Source organism: Parus major, chromosome 1A, assembly GCF_001522545.3.
Source record: "Parus major isolate Abel chromosome 1A, Parus_major1.1, whole genome shotgun sequence".
In the NCBI taxonomy this organism is placed as follows: Eukaryota; Metazoa; Chordata; class Aves; order Passeriformes; family Paridae; genus Parus; species Parus major.
In genome coordinates this window covers 4,909,058-4,936,423 of record NC_031773.1, presented here as the reverse complement: position 1 = coordinate 4,936,423, position 27,366 = coordinate 4,909,058, and the positions used below count along the sequence as shown (strand labels likewise).

General features: G+C 41.4%; 1 protein-coding gene across 9 annotated transcripts in view; it reads right to left on the bottom strand.

The window, feature by feature from the left end:
- The window catches only part of CELF2 (CUGBP Elav-like family member 2), a 545,877-nt gene that overhangs the window by 243,300 nt on the left and 275,211 nt on the right, over positions 1-27,366 (bottom strand). For 2 of the 9 annotated variants that reach the window (XM_015627333.2, XM_015627334.3), the window contains exon 1: positions 14,706-15,033. The exons of 2 other annotated variants lie outside the window; for them this stretch is intronic. In XM_015627333.2, coding sequence (XP_015482819.1) covers positions 14,706-14,812 — 107 coding nt within the window. In that variant the 5' untranslated portion in view covers positions 14,813-15,033. Of the gene's footprint in view, positions 1-677; positions 946-14,705; positions 15,034-27,366 lie in introns of those variants that run through there. 5 more of the 9 variants (XM_015627331.3, XM_015627332.3, XM_015627338.3 and 2 more) reach the window with 3 other exon arrangements.

The window sequence follows — 27,366 nt, the reverse complement described above, 5'->3', positions numbered from 1 at the left end:
AGAGCAGAGCTGGGCTAGGGGAATACTTCTCCTGAAATTCCAGCATTCAGCGCCCTCCAATACATCTCATCTCCACTCCAACCGCACGTTAAACAACCATTCTCACCCTAATTAACACTCGCCGTACCAGGTCGCTGTCGGGGACGGTATGTGAAAAAAACCAACCAAACAAAAAAACCCGAAGCCACATCTTTGCGTTCTGCCTGGTACTCCCAGTGGATGCTTAGTATTTCATCTGAATTTGAAAACTGATGAAAATTTGCAGGGGCATTTTTATTCTTCCGGGAAGGGGTGAGAAGACACGGGTGGGTGCGGGCTGGGTGCAGGGGACAGGTGTCTGTGGAGGGCTTCGCTGGGCACGGAGGGGAGAGCGCTCAGCTACGCGACCGATGCGCGTTTCTCCACGTTGCATCATCATCGGCGGCAGCCGATAACCCCCCGCGCCCGCCGGCACCGACCTGCGGGACGCTGAACACCCCGGGAGGGGGCACGACACGGAGACCACCAAGTGACTTGGGAAGAGGGGGTGGCTGGGGGTACGAACCCCCCTTCCCCTCCCGCGGAAGGGCGGGCGGTGCGGGAGGCACCCGGCCGGAGCCCCGCGGCGGGGGCTCGGTGCCGGGCGGTACCCGGAGCCGGGGCGGGGGGGACCCGGCGGCAGCCCCGCCGCCACTTACATTCTGTCAGAGACCAGCAAGCGGCCGTCGACCATCATCTCCGGAAGGAAATCCAGCTTGAACGAAGAAGTCATGCTGGGCTCCGGGGGCGCCGCGGCGGTCGGCGGGAGGATGCGGCGGGGCGCGGCGGATCCCACAACTGCGCCGGGCGGCGGAGCGGCAGGCACAGGTGCGGAGGCCTCCCCGCGGCAGCCGCCAGCCCCGGCAGTTGTCACATTTCTCTCCCCCTCTCGGTTTTTTCCGCCAATCCCCTCCGAAATCGACTGCTGAGGCAACTGTCGGTGGAGCGCCAGGTGCTGAGCGGGGAGGCGGAGCCATCTCCCCGCTGCGGCTCCCCGTTAACCCCTGCGCCCCCGCCGCCCCGGGAGAGGCCTATTGCCGCTGCCGGGCCGGGGGCTGCCCGCCCGGGGCTCCGCGGCTCCGCCCGGCCCGGCCCGGGGGCGGCGGGACCCGCCCGGCGCCTCCGCAGCGCTGCCCGGCCCCGCGGCCGTGAGGGGAGAGCCGGGCCCCGCGCCCCTCACGGCCCTGGGCGGGCACTGCCCGCCGCACACCCGGGGCTCGCCGGGCACGGAGCTTCCCGGTGCGGCCGGAGCCAAACTGGGGGCACTGGGAAGGTTTGGTCAGGTTCTGGGTGCAGGCTCTCTCCACTCTAACTCCTGCCATTCAGACCTTGGCAGTCTTTTAAATGCTCAGAGTGATGTTACTGGCTGGCGAGAGACTGGTAGTAACTCTGTCCTCACTGATCAGAAAGAGGGATTTAAATAACTAATGACGGCAAATCCTTTCTCGTGGCTGTAACCTCCCAAAAACCCGCTCCCAACCTCGCTGCTCCCAGAGTTGGCCGCACACAGAAGTGTCACCACCAAGACGCGCACAAAATTCCACGCATACAAATAGCTGGAGGCCCCCCCCCATGCCACCGCCCCCTGAAAATCTGTATAAATTTTCCTTTCCATCTCCAAGACCTACTTGCTTCAATACAAAGCCGCTCCAGGCAAAAGAATATTAACATATTTACGAAGATTACTAGGTGATCTGAGCAGTCTAGACAGACAGAACGTTCCTCTCCATTGTGTGTGCTTCTCCATCTGAATCTCTCTCTAGGTTTTATAATTTGATTTGTTATGGATAATCAACGCTTGCAAAAAGTAACAAATGCAAATTAAAACCTACTATGCTTAAACTTTTCAAAGAGCATTCTAATACAAAAATTAAATTGACCCATAAAAAATGTGTTATCAGTCAGGCCAAGTTTTATTTAAATTTTGACCAATGTTGATTTTATAGGGAAAAACCCCATAGAACTGTCAAATCTGTAGAGTCCAGTTTATTGCACTAAGAGACTTTTAAATTTTAAACAGTTAAAAAGGAAGAAAAACCCCTCAGGCTGCTAAAATTTTTGCCTACTTTGCAAGTCTAAAGAAAGAAAAGGTTCACTTGGCCCTCAGCATAATCCCCGTAGGACAGCTGCAATCCTGAACAGATATCTATAGTGTTATTAATCTGCTCTGCTCTATATGTTCGCATACTGTCCTCATCACCATGGCACCTAAACTTCCACACAGAAAGGCACAAAAGCAAAGCTATGGCTCCTCTTTACTAAATTCATGGTGATTCCTTTACACCACCCATCCATCACAACGTAGGACTGACTATACAGTGGATAAAAAAAAAAATTAAGTGCAAAGTCCAAATGAAAGGAGAAACCAGCAAAACTTTCTCCAGCTGGATGCAGCCACCTGGTTTTTGATCTGAGGCCTCCATGGTGGTTAATCCGGCCCAGAGCAGAGTTGGATTAACTTTCAATTTCAAAATCTTGCCACTGCAGAAGGGACAGATTTTAGCTCAGAAGAAATACAGGCTGCTCAGTGAGGATGAAGATATTCTTTTAACTAAGAAGTCTCCACCCCCACTTCACCCTGTGTGGCTGGATCTGCACCTCTTCATCATGAGTTTTTTTGGTACATGCTAAATCTAAAGGACTTCAGTCTCACCAGCCTGTCACTTCTAAGGACCACAGTCCCACTGCTGCTGACTGAAAAGTAAATCCACGCTTCGAACAGGATGCAAAGAGGGGGGAGGAGAGGATCACAAATAATTTTGCTTAAAATCTGCATATGGAATAGAGAGATCCTTATAAATTTGCCCCATTATGCAAGGTGTAAGTGCTTAAAAATGCTTCATTAAAACGTATGTTCTTTTGAAATATTTATTTTCCTTTTAATTACATGTGAATTAGCTGGAAGAAGCTGTAGGGAAGCCCTCTTACTGACTTAAGCCTTCTCAGCAGTTTGTTAAATTCTAGCCTCAAATCCCTTGAGGGAATAGTGGATTCAAAGCAGCTTTTAATCATACTATAAGGAGGGTGAAGTAGTATGTAAGTAGGTCATAGAGAAAGCATTACAAGTGCATAGGTTATTGCTTTATTTAACAACTACAGTGTAACACACTTTTCAAAGCACATTTGCTTTTGCCATTTAAAAGTTAGAAGCAGGAACAGGGTCAAATGCAAAAAGAAACCCTTTCCATAAAAGATACGGAGATACGACTCAAGGAGAGCTTAGACGGAAAAACTGCATTCGAATAATTTGGTTCTCAAACATAAATTATGTAGTGTCTATGTATGAATTAACTCTCGATAGCAGAGGGTAAGTGAAAAGTGAGGGTAAGAAACAAAAAACCCCGAATGTTTCACACAATGTTACAGGCTCAGCTCTGTTATTTGCAACATTAATGCCAGAATCTTGACCAGCACAGGAGCGCAAAATAGCAACTTTTAATAAAATTAAGGGAAAAGTGGAACGTCTGATGTGTTGCTACAGTACAGAGGGAAATGGGGAATGACAGTGGCAAGTGAAACTGCATTTATTTTCACAGCATAAATGAGACAATGGCTCTAAACACTGGTTTAGAGGAGCTGCATTATTGCTGTCCTCCAATCTTAAGCTTTTTCAACTGGTGGAGCATATGGCAGTTTTGAGGGAGGAACCTAGAATTTGGAATCACCAGTTCTTGAGCTTTAATCCTATTCCAGCTACAAATGCTGCCTCCTCTCCCTTCTCCCCTCAGTGTAGAATCCCAGACCCTTTTTGGCTTGTTTACTCTTTGTCCCTCAGTTTCTCCATCCGAGTGGGGCAGATGAAGCAGTTCCCCTTCACCTTTCCAGATTAGTCACCGTTCAAATGGTTTTTCAAACACAGAGCTACATACAGTTTCTCCAAACAACTCAGCCTTTGAAAATTGCACACCTCTTCAGAGAAAAACAAAACAAACCAAAATAAAAAAAAACAAAAAAGTTCAGCTGCAGAAGGCCATGACTGAGGAAGTGACTTGTCATGTGTATGGGTTCACTCTGACATCACTGCCTGTGGCTTCATTCAGTGAGTAACAAAGAGAGCAGATACCCCTTTCCCTTCCAGATTCCAGAGCCAAATCCAGTGTGGAGCTCACATCACATCCCCTCTCCAGACCCCCTCCTCACCCTATCCTCAATTGTCATTCTTCTAATCAACTTGCCCCCCTGTTTTGGGCCAAGGAAATGCTACTGTTGGAAGCGCTTCAAGGGAAAGTTTCTGAATTACTTCACTCTCTCCCAAGCCTGCAAGACAGTATGAAGAGAGTTCAAATCCTCTGCCTTTATTCCCCCCTAAGCCAATGAACATGCTTGGGATTCAGCTTATCTCTGGCATCAAAGCAAGTTTCTAACAGAGGCAGCAGAAGCAGAGCTCAGCGATGGTGGTGTAAATTTGGAGCGGGCTCAAATGACTCCAGTGGAATCACTCAGGATCTTCCACTAATGCCAGGGGGAGCAGGAATCTGGTCCAGCTAGAGTTAGTGAATGCAAACGAGGTGGTTGCTATCTTTCACAAAGAAATAACCTTCCAGGCAAGCCATGAGCCCGGAAGCAGTGGTGTGACTCAGAGCAGGCAGTACAGCATTTTGGTTTGTGTAATGGGATGTGAGCCTACCTGCCTATAAGGCAGGGAGCCCATCAGCCTAACTCTTAGAAGCAGACTTCTGGAGGGGCAAGAAGGGGAGGGGGTATGAAGAAAAAGCAAAGCAAAACAAAGCAAAGCACACAAGCACTTGCGCAGAACTACAGAATGGTGTAAAAATCATTAACAAGTAAAGCAGAAAGTAGTGCATTTCCTTGAATGGTAAAAAGTAATGGATGCAATTTTACGCCATTTTACCATTTGTGATTACCTGGAACAAAACTGTCTTTGTCAGTTATGTCTAATATTGGAAGAAAATTTTGAATTATGTAACCTTAACCTTTCAGTAGGGATTTTATATTTACAAAACCAAACACACAACAGCCTTCCATTCATTTTGAGAAAAAAAAATAACTTGCATATAACTGAATTCCTTTTAAAAAGAAAATTAAAATACCGGTTAAGGCTGATCAATGAATTTTAAGCATTTAAAATCGTGCTTATGAGGTACCCTCCGCTTCCGTAGGCTACTGTAGCTCATCAGTAATCTTCAGAAATAAACGTCATTTAAAATTAGCCTGTGAAAAGGTCCCTCAAATTAAACATTTCTAGAGCTTTCACTTGAAGCGCATTGATATTATGTAAACTTGGTTGCTATAGTAAAACTTCCCACTCACTATCTTTTTTTTTTCCCTTCCTATTTTATACCAGTGATGAGGTGATTTCATCCCACTGTGGGTAAAGGGCCTTTGTTCCCTTTTGTGGGCAATAACTCAATCTTTCCGAAAACAATTAGGCAACATATCATGGCACAAGGCAGATGTTACATGGAATGGAGGGTGTTTTGGAAAGGCCTTTAATTTAGAAGAACAGCCTCCTTTGTGAACAGTATCAAATATGTGGGACAGTCAATCATCACCCTCAGGTCCAAACCTGCACAGAGCTAGTTCTGAGCAGAAGCTGCCCAGTAACCTCTGCTCCAGCTGGGCTGTTCCTGAGCTCACCACTACATTTAGAGAAAACTGAAAGAAAGCAGTAACAAGCAATTTCTGCAAGATGAAGTCTTACTGTCCAGTTATTTATTTGCAGTCCTGTTGAAGAGCATCACTATTGATCCACAGGTGTTACCTTTGTATTAGTGCCTTGTTCATATAGACACAAGACCAAGGCTTTTGTCAACCCAGTCTTATCTTGACTTGGCAACAGACATTGATGGATTTTTCATTTTTCTTTTTTTTTCTTTTTTTCTTTTTTTTTTAATGGACTACCTTATCTTCTCACCTGATAACTATCAACAACCACTACCCAAAAAGGAGAGAAACTTGGGGTACTGCAAGCACTGGCAAGACCTCATTTCCTAGTAGAGAGCAGACATGTTTTTTATGGTAAAAAAAAGACACAAACAACCCTGGAAGATGGAACAGAATATTCTTGGATTTGGCTATTATCTTCATGTGAAAACCTATGACTTAGGACAGGAGAAATCACACATCTGGTGTTCTTGTCTGTAATGCTTCATCCTCACAATATGCAAAAGCCCCACTATGCTTGCAAAGAGCAGAGGAAAATCCCACTGTAACACAACAACCTTCCTCCCTGCCATCTACACCCACAGGAAAAACTACTGGAGACAGAAAAATCTCTCTCATTTTCGATAAATTTGAGTTTTCTGGAGATTTTTGCTCATCTGGAGAGGCTGGGAGAGAGGCAGGACAAGGGAGGTAGATGGTGAGGATGGCCTGGATCAGAAGGTGATACTGGAGGTCATTCTCCAACTCCAAAAGCCACGGGCAAAGGTAAGTGTGAAGTTCTAATGTGGCATCAGCAAAGAAAGAATGTGGGTAAGGGATATCAAAAGAGACAAGAAGCCAAAAGAAGACTCATTTTTAAAAACAAAATGGAAAGGCATCCGAGAAGTTTGTTACAATATCTGCATTAACCCAATGCACTTCACTTCTAGCAGCAGGATCCTTATGAGCTAAACCTTCATCCTCCCTTCTCATTCACTTCTACCTGGTGTTTTTCTTTCTTTTGCACTGCAAATGATTGGATTTCACCTTAAACTCAAATTGTGCATCTTTAAGGTAGGAAATTTCACAGGTCTATTTTTTTCATTTGCTCATGAAGTGCCTAGCATACATGTCAATCCTCAAAAGCAACAATCACCCTGAAAATATGTAAAGTAGCTATCTTTGTTTCCCAGACAGAAACCATTAAATATCAGACATGAAGGACATAAAGAAAAGACTCCTACAGTAACTATAAGGCATTTGGATGTGCAGAAAAGTGCACCATGCCTGGTTTTAGTGGTTTGGGGTTTTTCCCCCTTAAATGAACAGTGTAAGAATTGCCACATAAACCAGATCAAAAGGTCCACCTAGCTCATGACCCTGGCTCTGATAAGAGATGGAAAGAAAAAGAGCATGACCATGGCAAGTGATCCTTCACACCTTCCAGCAGCTGGGGTCTGAGGGATTTCCTAGAGCCAAGAATGGCATCTGAACCATAATGTTTAACAAGCTCAAGTCACTGATTCAGTTTTCCCACAAATTCTCTGTCTGAAAAGAACATCGATGAAGTCACATGTTTATTTTTCCCCAGAAATACCTGTTAGATTTGCTGTTCTTAACAATTTCAGGGATTTGGGGCTCAGTACAACAAAGAGGAACATTGATTTTCTTTACTGAACCAAAACATTTAGCCCAACTTAGTGTTTAACATACAGTATTTCACTTTGAAAGGTCATAATAATTCATCTGCCACATTTAAAGAAAACCTCAACCCCTTGATACAAAAACTTTGGAAGGGACAGGTGCTGGAACCATAAGGTTCCCAGGGCAGGCGTCTAGTTAGGCATTGTTTTGTGAAAAAGGCTCTTTAGGGAAAAAATTTGGTCACTTTGGATTGCTTTATTCAGGGGTGGGGGTTAACTGAGTTTAATGTATGTTCATCAGCCGTGCACAGACAAATCTCCATATGATTCATTGGAGCAGCACTGCAGAACACCTGGTGTTGCCAATGCAGTTCTGTTAGTGTTTTGTTATTTTTAAAGGGGGTTATATAACTCTCTAATTAAAATTAAATGTGGGCTGAAATGATGCAGGCAAATTCTCAAGCTTCAGAGCGAGCTTCTTCCTCACAGTTTAGCAGAAGATAAACCTTTTTTAGGCAGAAGAGAAGGAAAATTAAACTAAGAGGTTATAACGTTGAATTTAGGGTCTCTAAAATTTTAAGTCTCCTGATAATTCTCTGTTTTTTTTCTAGAGGCCCTCAACCCCTCCAATGCTGACCTGCAGCTTCCAGGGAGTGCAGGTGCAGGGTTTGAATCTAAAATTCACTCTGTAGCACAGCCATCCTATCATCCACAGGTATCTGCACGTACAAGGTTTAGTTTCCAAATATCTGTGTTTCAATACAGTTACTTTTCACTCCTTTATTTGTAACTTCCCCTATCCTCTCTCTGATTTTCTAGATTTTTTTTTCTCCCCTTCCTCAAACTCTCTGGTTTCTCTTCCTCAAAGGCTGCTCTTGAGGATGACCTGCTGATTTGCTGCCATGGGAACTCCGGAGCAAGGACAGCATTTACCCCTCACACACTGAAGGGCACAAGCAACAGTTCCCTGTGCTGCCCTTCTTGCTGGTTAAAGTTTGCCCTCCTCTATTTCACAAGGGACATTGGAAAGCTGTGCCTTAAATAGCAAGAGTGTTGCAGCCTCTGCAGTGTCCAGCATCAGCTGAATTATTTGTAGGAAGGTGGAAAAGTCTAATAGCCGATGTGGGCAGCAAAGTATAAGAGTTGAGAAAAACCCTCTCTCATGTAATGGCAAAAAGCATTATATTCATATAAGTGCTGTATTTAAAACTTCCTGAGCAATTTTATTGGTAATCTTATTCCTTTGAATCAGAGAGAGTTAACTTAAATTAGGTTGTTTTACCTGAATAAGGGATGCAAGGTAACACATCAGCACACTGAGTATGTTACATGGAGAGATAAGAAAGTAGTTCTCTCCATTCCCCCAGCCCCAAACACAATTTTGGCTGTTTTAATTGAAATAGAAGGATAATTTTTACTTGGCTGCATTTTACAGGGCAGCTTGTGATCCACGCTGTGTCAGCCTTGTCAGTGCACTGGCAGATTTACAGCCCCACGGTACTTTCCTGCAAGCACAGGCTCATAACAGCCTAATCCAGTAACGTGGGCTTCATGCACAATACAATTTCACAAACCACCTAGAAAGTGAGTGCAAATCTGGGACTCGGTGCTTTCCAGAAAAGTCATTTTAGTCATTAGCTTAGAAATGCTGAAGATGGATCTGACTGATATTAGCCCACAGAATGATCACTGATCCTTACACTGTCAGAGAAAATAAAGTTGTGTGTGAGAACAGCTGAAATCCTTTTTACATCCCACTTGAGCTGATTACTAGTTATGCTATCTCAGTCTCAAGACTGGAGTGAGAGATGAGAATATTAGATTCCAGATCAAGATTTACACAAAATTTCGGAGAATTCCTGCCCACTTCTATCCAATAAAGATAGTTAACCTTCAGTGCATCATTAACTTGCTGAAAACAGTACTAAAGCGACTTTAATTGACACATTTGCTTCTGCTGCAGGGTGAAATAACACAGAAGCAAAACAAAACGTAAAAATAGAAAAAAAATTAAAAAAATAAAATAAAGCTTTTTGCCACAGCAAGAATGTTGGAGGGGAAAAAAAAAAATCCTTTTTTATTTCCTCTGTGAGGATGCCAGCAGTCTTGTTTCATAAACTCCAGTGATTCATCACCATCCCAGGCAGCCAATCATTCCGCAGGTCAAGTAGAAATGGGCTGTAGAGCCAGCAACTCCTGCTGCCCTGATAATGCATGTCATTCCAGGCATGGCGACATGCTTTCTCAACAACTGCCATTTTCAGTTACCTTTTCTATGGCTGACATACAAGTAAATGTGTTGGAAGCAGTAAAACAGTCATAGGAAAGCAGTTGCAAAGATAAATAGCACCTGCACGTGATAATCTCTAATGTCATTAGAAAGGAAAGAAGGATGTGTTTTGAAATAGAATTTCTCTCCTCTGAAAGCATCACTTGACTTGGGGGGGGTTATGTGTGTGTGACTGAGAGGGGGGTTTCTGTAGGCTTTTTTTCTTGAATTAACATCCTGACATTTGTCTTGGTTATAACCTTAAGAGATACAACTAGGGGAAAAGAAAAAAAACCCACAAAACCCAACAACAACAAAAAACAATGTAAAACCCAAACACCCAGCATTAAATATAAAATCTTCTTGCAAGTCACTTGTGAGAAAGATTTTGTACAGGTGGATTTTGTTTGAATTCAGTAATGCTCACTTTAAGAAACACAACTGCTCTAATTGAGGGAAAAGAATTTTCTTCAGACATTTCTTTTCAGTCTTTATTCCTTATCATCTAACTTAAATTTCATTAACTACTTCTTCAATAACTGTCCTCTGAATCATATGTAGTTGAATACTGTTTTGCAGATGGAAACCAAGTGGGAGTTATAAGGGCACAGGATTATAGGAATACACACCCTCAATGAAAAATGTTTAAAATTAAGTTCACACATGTATGTGTGCACACAGATATGTATGTGCATTAGTAACAGAGCATGTGTAATTTATATACATGTACCATGTAAAGTCCCTGTGCCTGAACACAAATGGAGGTAAAAAAACAAACCCACAAAACTGTTCCAAATAACAGTGCTGGAACCAGATTTCAAATGCATAAGATTATCCATATTAATTTATGGTAATCTACAAATGAATGCAGCAGAGACAGTACAGGTTATCCAAAATGGTACTTGCATTTATTGAGAGACGACCAGAAAATATCTTCATGACAGATTTAGTTGCATCTTCTAATACCCCCTGAATTAATATCATGCAAAATAGAAAGTACAAGATGTGTTTCCCCTTTGGAATGACTGGCTCTTGAAATGCCAAAGGAAAGCCAAGCATTTTTCTCTACACAAAGTCCTCTTAGACATCTTGCTTTCAGATTTCATCAACTTAGGTGTTTTCAGGGCTGTAAGCAGTGAACTTTCCATCAGCAGCATCTTCAGCTAATTAACCCTCCTGATTACAATAATTAGTATTGATTCACTCCTGAATGACTTCTTAAGTATTCAAGCACAATCTACACTTGCAGTAAAACTTCTAGATATGAATATTAATTGAACATTGGCTTTGTTTTTCAGCCCCAAAGGTATAGTTTGCAATCTTATATAGAATAGAATCATAGAATGGTTTGGGTTGAAAGGAACCTTTAAAGGTCATCTACTTCCAACTCTCATGCCATGAACAGGAACAGTTTCAAGTAGATCAGGTTGCTCAGAGCCGTGTCCAGCTTGACTTGTGAATGTTTCCAGGGATGGGGCAACCAACACCTCTCTGTGCAACCTGTTCCGTGGTTTCACCAGATTCACTGTGAAAAATTTCCTCATGTCTAGCCTGAATCAACATGGTTTTGGTTTAAAGCCACAATCCTATGACCCATTGCAACAGGCCCTGCTAAAAAAAATCTTACCTATAAGCCCCCTTTAGGTACTGAAAGGCTGCTCTAACATGTCCCTGGATCCTTCCCTTCTCCAGACTGGACAATCACAGGGCTTTCAGCCTGTCTCTTTGGTGGAGGCAATCCAGACTGACTGTTTTTGTGGCCCTCCTCTGGATCCAATCCAACAGTTCCATGTTGAGGACTTGTTGAGGACTCCAGACTTGCAAGAGGTACTAACAGGTGGAATCTCATGAGGGTGTGGCAGAGGGAGAGAATCACCTCCCTCGACCTCCTGAGCGCCCTTCTCCTGATGCAGCCCAGAACACTATTTCCTTCCTGGGCTGTGAGTTAACACTGCCAGCTTGCATCTAGCTTTTCACCCCCAAGTGTTTGTCTGCAGGGTGGGTCTCAATTCCTTCATACTTAAATTTGGTAACAGAAACACGTCAGTGTCATCCTCTCTTAACAAAGAAGACATTAGCATGTTGATGATTGTGGTTCATGAATGTGAAAGTAAATAAATAAATAAATACATGCAAATACTCCAGGCTAATAAATTAGCATAATTCAAGTCCATGTCCCTATGGAAGCATGGAAAGCCAAATCCCAAGCTAAGACCTATCTTGTTCTTTCTCTAACGGGTAGGACAGAGCATGTTCATTTTGAAGTCACACCTGGCCATTGCAAGAACAAATAACAACTCATGTAGAGTCTGAATTACCTCTCTTAGCTCTGTTGTGGAAACAGATGTTGCCAAGTATGACAACTGCAAGGCACCACATTGCTTTGTGAATGGATAATATTCAAAACAGACAGCACTGAGGACACCTCCCATGTTCAGGCATAAGATCTCTAAACCTATGCAGCCTTTCCAAAGTCATTACTTTCATTAAACATGCTAAGAAATTACTCGTGTTACAGCTTTGCTTCACCTTCTTTGATGTTAATAATAATTGTTATGGCTCAGAAAGCAATATTTCAGTAAATATGCATAGAAAGATTATTTTTTTTTTTTTTTGAGTAGGATTCACACAAACCAATTCAAAAATCAGTCTTTGATGTGAATGCAATGTGAGAAAATACCCTTGGAAAAAAACAAAGTAATTTTCAATCCAAGACAAAAAAAAAAAATAAATCACTGTATATGTATTTTATACAACATTTTATCTGAAAACACAGAAACTAGAATAAGTTTGGTAGGAACTCACCTGTGAGCAGAGCGCTTAGGGAACAGTAATAGTAATGAATAGTCCTTAAAAGTGGTGGTTGGTTTTGCTGCCCAGGTGTCTGTTGGTGGCTGCTACAGAAGTGCATTCACGCTGCTCTGGGCTATTCCTAAAGGGGCATTTCCACGTAACTGAGAGTGAGGGACTCACTTTATTGCCACTCACAAAGGGCAGTAGCTGCTAGAGTGCTCAGGCTGATGCAACATGACACGATAAAAAAATAACTTTATAAAAACATGCCACTGTTTCCCCACTCCAGTTCAGGCAGAGCAGAGCAGCTGTGAATGAGTTAATGTTTGTCTTGAAAGAAGTTCTCCCAAGGAAGTGAATTATGTCATGGTCCCATAATATTAAACACCACCCTTGTTTTCTTCGTGTTTATGCACAACAGATGGGATGCAAGTACTCCCTGATAATCCATAACCTCTTGGCTTCTCAGGTATTTTATGTGATATTACCTTTTTGTTCACATAAACTCTTTGCTATTGATTTACACCATCTCAAGACTCAAGGGAAGAAGATACAATGACAAAAAAATGCAAAACAACATAGCAAGTATTCAGTCTCCCCACCAAACATTTTTGTGTTGAAATACATGCTTTAGAGGGCTCTGACTGCTACCGATAAATCCTTAATGTCTTTTTGTTTTAATTAAGGGGTCCAAGAGACCCCTCAACCTATATAAATCATGCACTAGAGTCCAGTTTTTAAAAAAGGCACAAAATCTCTATTATTAATTGATCAAAGCAAAAACCAGAAGCCAATGATAAATAAATCTTTTCTCTCACAAAATCATTAAACTTATTGCTAAAAGCAATACATTTACTTAACATGTAAAGTATTTAAAGACTTTAAACAGTTTAAGAAACTCCACGGAGTAATGACAATTCTTTTTATTTAAGACATAAGCTGCTGTCCAAGTAGTAACTCAAAATTTTTCTAAAGCTTTGTAACAATTTCTTCTCACAATGCATAAGGTTCATTTTGACAAATTCAAACCCCAAATTTTTTACTGTTTTAATGCTAAACTATGGTTCTCTAAACAGAAAGATAATTTAAGAAATGTCATATGAATAATTTGTTTGATTTGGGGATAGGAATCATTCAGGTAAATTATTCGGTCTGACCTTTAAAATTCTAACGTATAAAACGTTATAAAAATGGAAAGTCGCATGGGCTTCCGCTTTGAGATCTGATTTATCATTTTTATTGCATTTTCATTACCTAAAAAAAATTAGAAACAGTATCTTCAAAACAGCAGTTAAAGTTGATACGATCGGGCATAAAATCAAGCAAGTGCACATTTGGCAAATATGTGTTTGCCAGATTGACAGTAGTATTGTAAGCTTTCAGAATCAATAAGTTTTCTCACCACAGTTAAAGGAGAGGTTAGCAATAAATCTGCAACTTAATGCAATAGCCATAATTGTATGATACAAACCTCCCCCTCCTTGCACTATTAGCGGCAGATATCAACTGAAACAGCCACCACAAAACAGGCAACACAGTTTATATTCTACTGTATACACAAAAAGATTAAGGGAAATGAAAAAGGGGCTGAGAAAAGGAAAGGAAAAAACCCCCAGAACAACCCAAACCACCCCATCGCCAGACATACATTAAGCTAGTTTGACAACACCATTGTTCAGCTGTCCCATTGTCAGACCAAAAGATGTATTCAATGCTACAATGTCTGCTAGCAAATAAACAAAAGACTACATTTTTCAAAGCGGGGTGCCAATTCCAGCATAATTCTGTGTGTGAGCGTGCGTGTGTGCGTGTCTGCGTGTTGTGTGTCTCTGAAAAGAGTAGTCGATGCTGGCCTCCCGCTAAACCTGGGAGCATTATTAGAGAATAGATGTGTAATCCCACAATATAGGAGTATTTAGATATTTTTAAAACATCTTCGAGTGGTAGAGACTGGGTGAAGCATTAGTAACTATTTACATAGGCTAAGTGAAAATTAAAGTGGTATTTAGGGCACTAGCTCTAATATGGAGTCTCCCTGAGCTTTTTCCATGCTTATTCCATGCCCAGTGCATAATAATGAAGCAGGCAGAAATATTGCAAAGGAGGTGATAAAAGAAATACCAGCTCTCTTTTAGAAAGGAAAAAAAAATAAAAAAAGAAAATATAAATATATTTATTTTTTTCCCCTCCTTGCCCTCTCCGTACATTTGTCGTTATACATGAAATGTGCGACCCGAACTAGTGGAAAATGCTCCTTGCACCCAGCAATGCCTGTCTTTTCCTTTAAATAGGGAAACTACTTAATACACAGCACGGTTATAGTTGCAGCGGGCCCAGGCAACTCGAAAGCACGCGTTAAAACAAAGGAGACAACATACCTTAAAAGCAGCTCCTCATTTCTCATAGTAACAGCGGATTTGGGACAGCGCATGCTTTCTGCACCGATATTCTCAACAAAAGCCAGTTCAGAAGTGCGCTCAAACATCAATGCCACAGTAGCTACTCACTAATGGCTACTCTTTCTCTCTTTCTCTCTCTAGTCAGACGCTGAGTGGTGGAGCAAAGGGGCCCCTGCAGATTCACTAAGCAGAAATAATCCTCTCTGACAAGTTATGTTGTCTGGGCATATTTTACATTAATGCACTGTGCTGCCTATAGGGGTCTTGTTTGCGTTCACTCTAGCCTAGCTGGTGTTAGCTCTCTTAATTACCAGCCAAAAAAAAAAATTAGCAACATTCCCCCCCTCCCCCTGCCGTTAAAACAAAAATAATAATGTATATATATGTACATATAACATATCTCTGTGTATAAAACTGAAAGAAAAGGGGGGGGATCTATGGACAAATGAGGAAAACTTTCCCCCTCTGGAAGGAAGCATGTTTGGTATGGATCTTTTGTTTGCCCTGCGAACTCAGTGAATACGGTGGCAAAGAGATGCTGTGGCTTGTGAGGCTTGTGCATTTTAAGGGAATTGGGTTAGAGGCTCTTTCTGGGGCTCTGGAGTCGCAGCTGGAGCTTTTGCTCTCTCCCTCCTTCCCTTCCCTGTTCAAGGCTGAGTGGCTTTATGGGACCTGCCAGCTCACATCAGAGGGACTGGGGAGTATTAATCCAGGCACCTGGGGATCTTCCTCAAGTTTTCAGTTTTTCTTGGCAATTTTAACCCCTGAAAAGCACAAATCCAAAATCCCTCCAATTTTAACCCCTCCAAAACACAACTCGGTTACCAAGTAACTGAGTTTGCTTTAACCCAGACCTTTACGCTTGGCTTTGGCACAGTTCTCGCAGACGGGGAAGGATGTTGCATTATTCAATGATTTACTCACTTCCTATGTATGAAAGGAACTATAGTGTGACACAGATTTCAGGGAAACAGCCTCTTTGGCCCTATTTGGGAGATCTGCCATGTGATTTGTAGGAGCAGGTTGTGGTCTTCCCAGTTGCCAAGGTAGTCAAAGAGAGGTTTATTTTCATGTCTTGGTTTCAGCTTCTGCTGGGTAAATCTTTAAACTGTGCAGTTACTTTTGAGTCAGGAGGATGGTCAACTTTTTTCTTTTTCTTTTGGTATTATTTTAAATTTTTAAAATGTACATCAGGTACTTCAGCAGGTGCTTATTTAGTATACTGAAAAAGTCAACAAGACCTTGATGCTCTTTTCAGTCAAAAGCTTTTCTGTACCACTGTGGCAGTAAAATGTATCTTAAAAATTACTGTGATTTCCTCTCAGGTCATGTCAACTTAAGGAGGTGCAAAACTCAATAAACACGAATTGTCTAAAATTGACAACTTGTCAAAAAGTCCAATCAGGCTAAAAATTGATCTACACTTCAAGATTTGAATTCAACTTTCGTGGTCTTTTGCCTATGTGGCTGGTCCAAAGTTCTTTTCCTACATTATACACTACCCCTTAAAATATATTGCTACGATATCCTGATGCAGTGCTACTGCTGCTAATTCCTTAACAGAAGTTGGCATTTAGGGGCTTGATCTTTAAACTTGAGTCTGGGAATGAAGGCAGAGAGAGAGCAATCACCAGGATAAATATACTGGTAGCAAGATCTTGCCTTTCTGATGGCAGCTGTAAACTTCTATTAAGGTCATAAATTGTTTGCAACAGAAACAATCCTTTTGTTCTACACTTCTCATTGAGCACTGTGAAACCTTGGGATTAGTTTCAGTAACTCTGACATAATATTTGTCAGATGACTAAAAAACAAATTAAAAAACAAACCTAGACATAATCTACTTTTAATGGTGTACAGAGAAAGACAGCAGCTTAGGAAACATGGGTATCATGAAGGACTTCAAGTTAAGGGAAGACAGGTTTCAATTTGCTTCCCTTTTCATCTGCAAAACATGACTGGGATTCTAGTTGCTCATGCAATAAAAAATAATAAATCATTTTAATGATTAGCAAGTCAAACCAATTCCGTGTTAAAATGTCATGCTCCAAGGTCAACTGAGACAACATAGCTTGTACTTCATGCTAAAAATATCTGAACAGTCATGGAAGGCGGCCAGGAAAATACTCAACCAACATGACAAATCCCATACCTCCTGCCCCAAATACTAAATCCATTACTACCATTTCAGGCATGGCCACCAGCACTCCAGATTTCAGCTCCTTTACTGTTCACCTCCCAATGCCTTGTGCCCAGCACAGCTCACCGTGGTGCCCGGGCTGCTCCAGAGCAGTCTCGGGCTGGTGAGGCTGATGTACGAGCAGCAGCAAATACCAGGGTATGCTACAGAGCACACAGCTGAACGGGAAGTGTCAAACAGTCTGATGAACTGCTACAGTTTTCAAAAAATATGGCAAGGATCAGCATCTTAAGACACTACCAGCTGAGGGAACAAAGCTTTCTTTTCAGGCTGGAGCAGAATGGCTCACACAGAGCCCTTTGGTGGGGAATCAATGGGCTTCTGTTGGGCGGCTCCATGCAGTTGCAAAGTTCTTGATAATTTCTGCACTTAGAAAGAAGGAGAAGCAGCAGCAACAGGAGACAAAGTGAAGTATTATGGAAGGACTCATCTACAGCCGAAGGAATAAATAAAAAAATAAAAAAAAATTAGAAAAAGAAAACCTACAAAGCAGTAACACAGACAGACAAAAAGAACCTACGTTGTCTATCACACATAATGAAACGTCTCACAGAACAACATCTGCAGAGGGATCACAGCTGCTGAGGATGAGAGGGAATATAAGTATTATTTTTCAATTGTAAGATGTACTAAGCAGGAGTGCCTTTAAAATAATATGGCTGTAGGGAAGATTAAGCCAGATGCACAGGGCTATCTGGCTTCTTTCAGGACGAAAGTCCAGCTGTGGATTTAAATTCAACTTTAATATGAGAAATGATTGTAGATTCATAACTGATATGCCTATATTGCAGAACGCTCTGCACAAATTACATACAGTGGAAATTTAATAATTTCATTGCCCTATATTTAATGGAAACTCAAGCCTTCCACGTATGGCCTAAGAGTTTGCTAAGCTAATTATGTGATACTGCAAATCCTTGAAAAGCAACTGGAATAGCAATCATTTACACAGACAAAATGATCAAAACTTCAGAGGCAAACCAGTAACAACTAATTTACACGAATTAAAAGTGTTCTTTCTGCTCTCTACTTCTAGTTCAAGTTATTTATTGAACATTTCGTTTGTTTACAGTATTTTAAAAGTATTCAGAAGTCCAAAATATAGCGGCTTTTTGCTACAATAAGAAAGTGTTTCTACCAGCCAAGAGATAGACTAGATTTCATGACAAAGAAATGGTGGACAAATGTCCAGGACAATGGACCAAAAATCATGAGTGCAATCATCAGAGGAATAGAAAGCCTTGATTCATGGCCCCATTTTACCAAGTGTTCCTGTGTCAGATCTCATGCAAACCAATTAACCTTTTGCTCACATCTTCATCTTTAAAATGAAAAAATCCAATAAACTCCAGAGCAGTGCGACCATGATACAGAACACTGCAAGTTGTATAAATCAGTGCATTATTGTGGCTTGCACAAACACTTAAAATATGTCTTCTCCTCACAAGAGGCACTTGCAGTCTAAGTCAGTTATCTGCTGTTCTGTGCAGTTATTTAGGCTCAAATCACATTTGTTTTGTACAGGTGTGAAAAGCTACACTTTAATCTGATAGCATTTTACTGTTTTAGGTGCTTAAATCCCACCTTTGAAGCTGAGCAATTAGTCTAAGCTAGTCATCTAGGGTTTCTCTATTGTCACTGAGGGGAGATTAGTTATACTAAAGAGCATTACCACATCTCTCCATTGACTACAAAGGGATTAGATCCCTAAACTTTAAATGCATATATTAGGCAAGATGAATCCCACCTAAGTGCCTAAAGCAAAGGTGAGAATTCCCATGTTCCCGTTTCAGCATCACCAGCGGGTGTCTGGTCCTGTGCTCCACAGCAGTGCCACGGCCCTGGGCACCCTGTGGCTGCTGTGCAAGGGCAGCTCAGACCCCCTGAGACAGCCTGGCACTTCCAGGTAGCTGTAACCTGCCTGCAGGATGTCTGCAGCAATCAAGTTGCACCTGGGCAAGACTGCCGGGTCTGAGACAGATTGGTCCAGAGGAGGGGAATGAAGGTGCTCAGAGGACTGGAGCATCTCTCCTATGAAGACAAGCTGAGAGATCTGGAGTTATTTCCTCATGGAGAAGAGAAGATCTGACATCACCTTCCAGTGCCTGAAGGAGCCCACAAGAAATCTGGAGAGGGACTTTGAGCAAGGGCATTTTGGGATGAGACAAGAGGGAATGGCTTTACACTGAGAGAGGGCAGGGTTAGAATAGCTATTAGGATGATATTTTTTACTGTGAGGGTGGTGAGGCACTGGAACAGGTTCCCCAGAAAAGTTGTGGCTGCCCCATCCCTTGAATTGTTCAAGGCCAGGTTGGATGTGGCTCTGAAGAACCTGGTCTAGTGGAAGGTGTCCTTGTACATCGCAGAGTTGTGAAACATGATGATCTTTAAGGTCCTTTCCAACCCAAACCATTCTATGATTCTATGACCTATATGATGTTACACCTATGCAAATTTTGAAGTGGAAAGGAAATTGGCCTCAGCTTCAGAAGTGGAGTCTTTCCAGCATGCTTTCAGAAAGCAGACAGTTCATTTATGTATCTTCTCCTAAAATCTAGAATAATGAGTAACTCATTGCCTGAAGCTTTTGTGTTATTGGAAATAGTGGAACACAAGCCCAGGTATTATTGTTAGAATCATTTTACTCTGGATAACTTAATTGGTGAATGTGAATAGCAAAGAATTGGCTGTAACTCAAAAGGATTTGTCTCATCACGCCTTACCTCTGCTCTAATTGAAATTTTTGTTCGTTTTATCTAGAACAAATCATCACACTTTTGTCTCTGCTTCCTCTGTTGATTTTGGTTTTCGATTATACAACCTTTAACATAGTTGCAGATGGGATATCAATTGTTGTCTGCAGCTCCAGTGATCAGATATCTAGGCTACTATTTTTATAAGGAGAGCAGAAACGCTGACATTTGCTATTTGTATTATGCACATACATACAGGTGGAGACATTTCTTTGTTGTTCCAGGCTATGAAAACACAAGTCACAGAGATCCTCACCTCCAAGTATCTAAATACAATTTCATGGTAAAACCATACTGATCATCTTTAGAGTCACTCATGCAGATGTGGACAAATCTTCAGGACAGGTACTACCTCTGTATACCTTGTGTGTCTTAAACATAAGCTATCTTTGTGCTCAGGAAAAGGAAGATAAGTTTCAAGCTCTTGCAGTAGAGATACAACAAATCAGTTTTTTTGGCAGCAAAACCAGTCTAAAATTTTCCCAATCTCCTATTGTCTGTTTTGGTAGATATTTTAAATTATATGCGTAGATTTTCTGTCTGAGTCATAGGGGTGGCAATTAATGTTGATCTGCATGATGCAAACGGTCTTTTCTAATGTTTTTCACTTGGGAGTATCCAAAGAACATCATGAAAATTAAATAACACAGACAGAAAACACAGGAGTGTAAAATGTTGCAGAAATGCTTGGACAGCAGGGGAATAAAAAGTTTTGCATTTAAAGCATATAGCAGGACTAGTACCACTGTTTGCAATATGTCTCTCAGCATCTGAGAGACAGAAAGAACAAACCTTCCCTATTTACCTAAAAGATGTGTTCCATTGCTTTCCCCACCCTTGACAGGGAAGAGGGCAGTACTCACAGTTTGTGCAGTTCATCTACTCTGAAAGAGAAATGCACTTGAGTGTGTTTTTTTAGAGAAAATACATCACTCAAAACAACTTACAACTGGCCAGGCTGTGGTTGCAGACGTGGCTACTCTACAAAGGAAATAAATTATTTGGAAAGATCTACATGTTGTAAGAACATCTGGCCTGCAACTAAAGGGAAGGAGGAGAAAGCTGATCAAAAGAGTGAAGAGTAACAGAAGAGGCAACAGAGCACCAGATCTGAGAGAAAGAGAGAGAAAAGGCAGAGAGAGAACAAACGCAGCTGGTTACAGAACCATTTATTTTCTGCTTTAATTTGAAATCTATTTAAAGCATAAGCAGAACGTTCTCTGTCTAAACAGGAATATCTTTATTTTGCACTTACAGTAATGCCAAGATCATGACTTTTATGATGTGGGGTATCAAGGACCTTGAATTCTTTGGAGAACAATCTAAAGAAAGTGAACTTGCGCAATATATACAAATGTATGAGCTGTTTGTATTAACACATATCAATGAACATGAAAAATGATAATAATTACAGATGAAAATTTAATGGCTACTCATCCTCTTAAGCTAAAATTAGAACTAGAACCACATTTAACATTTCTATTGAACCTATTTAAAAATGATTTTATGGTGCTCTACACAGAAGGTTCATTTCACACATCCAGGAAATGCATCCAACAAGTAGGGATAAAAGTGGGTATTTAAAAACAAGCTCTCACCAGAGAGAGTGATGCTGAACAGAAACTCACATACAAGTAAAAAAGAGAAAGGAGTATAATTTTGGGGATCTGGCATCTAGACAAGTGGATGCATCTACCAAGAGAACATTTGGCAATGAATGGGAAGTGAGAAGTAGACCTTACACTGTCCTACACTATCCAACATGAAATAAAGGCTTATGGGGAAAACTCATCATCCACCAAGTTTCCTGCAAAGGTAGGTAATATGTTATTGTCCTATGTGGAAGAGAAACAAACTGAAACTTCAGTAATTCAAATCAGGTGAATTGATCTTTGGTTATAAATACTGGTTGAAGATGCTTGATTCATTAACGGGTAACAGTCAGATTTTCTATTTAAAAATTCTCTGAAGGGAAGGAAATGTATCACTTCTACAGAATTGCCATAAAAATGAAGCTAACAGCTACAAAATAATTTTTACTATTTTAAAAATGAATTATCACAGACACTTGTTTCCTCAGCTGTTATCCTCAGTAATCAGTTTTATTTCATTACTGAAAAATAAAATCACCACACTTTTTTAATACTTTTAAGTCTGTACCTAACATTTTTTGTTCAAAGGATACTCTTTCTTCCTTTTTTGTCTTTAAAAATCTATTAGCATTGATTAAAATGAAAGAGCTGGGATATAAATCTTCAGTTAGATTTACAACACATTTTTCTTTGACCTTTCTCATGTCATCTGACACTTGACAGTTTTGTGCAAGATGTTAAAAAATGACTAGTGATTTTTTGTGATTCTAAATGCCCAAACTCATGGAGTTTTGTAGGGCCTGTAATTCAGAGTTAAGATCTTGGTTTGTGGGAAGGAAGAAATAAATCAGATCCCGTGGAAAAACCCAGAAGATGGAAGCATTTCAAAACCTTTGATGAAAATTCTGTACAAACTGAGATTCTAAGGCTAAGGAATTCCTTAAAATGTCAAAGAACAAATCTTTGAAGAACGTATCTTTATTAAAAAAAAAAAAATCTTTATCAAAGATCTTTACTGGGGGATCGAATGTGCCCTCAGTAAGTTTGCAGATGGTGCTGAGCTGGATGGGAGTGTTCGTCTTCTGGAGGGTAGAAAGGCAGAGCCTGGACAGCCTGGATTGGTGACCTGAGGCCAATTGTATGAGATTTGACCAGGCAAAGTGCAGCGTCCTATCCTTGGGTCACAACAACCCCACAGAGTGCTGCAGACTTGGGGAAGAGTGGCTGGAAAGCTGCCCAGTGGAAAAGGACCTGGGTTTGCTGGTCAACAGTGTCTGAATATGTGCTGGGATGTGCCCAGGTGACCAAAAAGGCCAGGGGCATCCTGGCCTATGTCAGCAATAGTGTGGCCAGCAGGACCAGGGAAATGATTGTTCCCTTGTGCTTGGCACTGGTAAGGCCACACCCAGAATCCTGACATTAGTTTTGGGTCCCTCACTCCAATAAAGACATTGAGAGGCTGGACTGTGTGCAGAGAAGGGAACGGAGCGGGGCAGAGGTCTGGAGCACAAGCCCTGTGAGAAGTAGCTGAGGGAGCTGGTGGTTTTTACTGTAGAGAAAAAGAGGTTCAGGGGTGATTTTCTCACTCCACAACTCCTTGACAGGAGGGTGTAGCAAGGTGGGGTCAGGCTCTTCTCCCAAATAACAAGAAGCAGCACAAGAGAAAAGAGCCTCAGGTTACACCAGAGGAGGTTTAGATTGGATATTAGGAAAAACTTCTTCACAGAAGGGGTTATCAAGCATTGGATCATGCTCTAAAGGGAAGTGGTAGTTTCCATCCCTGGAAGGATTTAAAAGACATAGAGTGTGGGATTTGGGGACATGATTTAGTGGTGGGCTTGGCAGTGCTGGGTTAATGCTTTGATTTGGTGATCTTTTTCAACCTATATAATTCTATGATTCTAAAGTCAAATTTACTTTTATTAGTCTGTCATGCAACTAAAAAATTAAACATACATTTTTTAATAGTGAGCTAACCTGGGAATATTGTTTAAGAATATCTTGCTGAGATGGAGTGCCAAGATACCAAAACCTCACTGAAACAATGGAAGCAACACAAGTTGGGAAAGCCCACTCACAAATATCTTTTTGCCATGGCAGGTAGGCTGTGCACAGTAGCTTGAATCTTTCAGTGGATGATGTAAATGAAGCCTAAGCCCCAGAGTGAGAAAAGCTCAAGAAAAACTAAGCTTTCTCATAAAGATATGATCCCAGTTTGTGATCAAACTGGATCCTAATTCTGAGTTCCAAAGTGGCGTACTTTGCCAGGCAAAAGTCTTTCTGTAGACAGTTCCTTCAGACATGCTTGGTCTGATTAATGCCATTTAATTTTGGGAGCTTAACAAAGAAGCCCAAAAGCATAATCAATACCCTTTGACTTCCAATTAAACTCCAGTTAAACCCACCATGGATCTCCCTCTGAAGAGACAAGAAGCATAGGTGAACTAGGGTCAACCTCAGCATCTCAGCATAAATAACTGAATGTGAGGCCTCTATGTCTACTTTGTCTAAAAATTCTGGTTTTGGAATAATATTTAGGCAATGCTTTCAGACATGGCCATGGCATCCTGTCTTAAAACAAGCTGTGCAGTGTTGCCCCTGATTCTTTCTAACCCTACTGCAACAAAGATATGTGTGAGCTACAGATGGACAAGTGGCAGCTCCAAAGACCCTTGAAATTACCCTCTGGGAAAAACCAGGAAATACAAGAGGCTCACTCTTAGACACCTTTCACACCACACAACAGATAAATGCTTTTCATTCAAAGAAAAAGGTGTAAGATCAGCCATATACATTTTATGTACCCCCTCACCATAGCCAAACACCACCAGACTTCTTAGCATTTCATTTCCCATAACCAGATACTCAGATAACATTTGTCAAAAACAAATTTTATGTCATCAGCAGTGGGTTTCTCACAACACATACCATGTTGCTCACAGGACAGGCTCATGGAGCCCCAGGAGACTGTGAGATGAAGTGGCTACAGAGGGAATGGCTGGAGGCCTGAAGGGGCACACAAGAGAATGAGTAATTTGCCTAAATTCCTTCCAGTAAGGAAATGCTGCAGAGCTGCAGAGAGATCTGTGCTTTTGGGATATCTGGCTGTGTTCTTGAATCATTTGGCACAACTCATGGTCGGTGCACACAGCCCTGTGGGACCCTGTCCACATTCAGCCCTTCAGTGCTAGCAGAGTGCTCTGTGCTTCAGCAAAACCTGTGCTCTGATCTTTACAAGTGCCAAGAAGTCTGTTAAAGTGTTTATGTATTGCAACATTAAATGCTTGGTAAATTGCCACATCATTTTGTGCTTTCAATGCTCTCAAGTCCACATCATTCATCTTTCTCCTGCAAGGCCAAGCCCTGACAAACTTGCTGAATGCACTTAGCTCCAAATTAACACCCTGTGAAAACAGTTCCTCCCTTCTTCTCAAACGCTGTTATATGTAAAATCTACACCCAAAGTTAATTTCTTGCTGACCTTGTGCTGATTAATGCAAATTAAATTACATGCTAATTGCCCCAAATGGCTTGCATGCAGCCCAGAAATCAGTTCTTTTTTGATGGTGGTAAAACATATTTGCGATTTTTTACACAATGGTTACATTAAGTCACTGTTAGTCTTACAGCATCTTAAAAAGTCAGATGGTTTTCTGGCACCTTTTAGAAAGCAAGGAAAAAAATAACCTAGGAAAAAAACATTATTAAGTTCTGATCCAGTCTTGTAGAAACCTCACTTGTACCTCATGGGAGGAATTTTATGGCTCGTTCAGAGCTCAGTCTCCAAGATGCATTTTACAAAACCTTGAGCCAGTTTTGTTAAACCCGTCACTCCCTAATCCCCTTGTGCTTGTCAGCAGAGCACACAGGCACTTGATTTTGGAAGTCTGATTTGATAACGGGTGGGGGAAGAAGGGAGGGAAACAGGGACTGCTATTTTAGATACAGCCTCCAATATTCTTGCAGTTTAAGAGAGAACAAGGAATATTTCAAACAGTGAGGCTGGGCAGGGAAGCTCTTAGAAAGGGGCTGTGTTTTGTGTTCCAGGGTATCAAAGTTGTTTTGGTACCAAGTCTAAATCTCAGTCATCAGACCTGATGTTTGATGGTTTTCTGGGGCTCTCGATGACATTTGACAGGAGAATCAAATGCAACAGCAGATAGTGCTTAGACCCTCAGCAGTCGCAGGAGCGGCTGACATCTGCACTACAAATGCATTTTGCACTTACATCCAGCAATGGGGATAAAAAATAAAATTTGATTGATGTCATAAGGAAGCTAGGGGAAAAAAAAAGAACCCTAACCATGGTTCTCCAAGAGAACAGTGTCTTCTTCACAGGTGCTGCCATGAGTTGTCACACTCCATCGTTTATCCCAAAGTAGGTATACAAGGTTATGCCCATTTTATAGAAGAAATGGTGACACAGAAATGTGAAAATGGGTTGCCCCCATGCAGAGTGAGGCAGGGCTGAAAAATTAATTAACTGGGAGAAGATGAAAGCACCCACCTGAACAGTCAAGTCTAAGGAGGCTTTAAGCCCCCTCTATCCTATCCATGGGCAATACATGCCCAGACCATAAAAGAACACACCAGCTACTCCACGTGCTCCCAGCCACACAGAACATCCTTAGCCCGGCAGCAGGACATGAGACCTGTCAGTAAACAACCCAAATTCCACAACACCCAGGCTCTAAACATTAGATTATAGCAAGGACAAGGGAGGTTAAAGATGCACACCATGGTTATTCCTATTCTACTCATCCAAAGAATGTTCAAATAGGACAAACTGATAAAAGATGACATATATGTGGTAAACCTTAGTGGATCTGACATTTAAGAATGTTCACTCGATTTTTTTTTATAGTCTTTTTCATAATTGTTCCAATTTTGATACAATTTCTCTCTTCCTTCCCTATGTCCCTGTTTGACCTGATTTTGGTAGCAAGCTTCCTCCTTTCTTAGATATTCTTGACTTTGACTTCTATTAGAAGCTGAGGTTGCCAAAATCCCTACCCCTTGCACTAAAGAGAGTACAATTCACTTGAATTTAACTATGAGTTCAAAGAAGCTTAATAAGCAATACCTGAGCAATACTCCTCAGTTCAGAGATGAAAGTGTGGCCACCACCACCAAGAGCTCTGCTCCATTGCACCACCCCTGAGGGGTCTGTGCTGTTGAGTAATAAAAGTATTCCCTCTCTAAAGTGTCTCCTGAGCAGAGACTGTCGTGTCACACTCTGTTAAATTATGTGTGATGGGTCTGTCTCCAGGATTACTCTGTAGAAGAGACAGCTTGGAGGCTGCCAGATTCATTAAACATCTTCAGTGGGACTTCATGGGGGCCTTTCACTTACCCTGAACAAACAACAAACACACCCTTTGTGCTCAAGAACAAAGGGAGTTTTTGCACTTTTGTTTGATGTCAGTCACAACTGGAGATTAAAGCTTCTGCTCTGTGGATTTCAAAGTTGTCTCCCCCCTCCAAAGCTGCTCCTCTCGCTTTTTGCTAGGCACTTCAAAAAGGTTTACAGCTATAAAAACCCAAACAGAACAATATTAATAACAATCAGCTTTAGAAATGCTACGTATTTTTGGCATTTGAATGCATTTCACTCAGAGATACAACTGAGAAAACGAAGGAGCAACATATGCAGGAACTCTGTTAGTCACTTCACATTGGGGACTGGAAAACTGGATTTGTAAAAAGGAATTTCTGTGTTAAGATTGAAGCATGGGAGGCTCTGACCCACTGAAAAAAGATCCATCCCTTATGAATCTAGATTTGAGGAATAACTGTTTCTGTTTTCTTAGCAGAGGATGCAAATGGGGAAACATATTATGCCCCTCAAAAACTGAAGTGATGGCTTTTCTTAAAGCCTTCATGATCTGATGAGAGTCAGAGATGGATGTTCACTAGTATATCCTACAGATACAGATCTCTTAATTTGGGATGCCATTTCTGAACTGTGCAGTATGTACCTGTCACTGAACACCCATCTTTCAGAAAAAGCATCTTAAACTGAGCAGGAAGATGTCTAGGGAAAGGTTACACCTCTTGTCACCTCAGGGACAACCCAACAAACATTTCCATCTAAC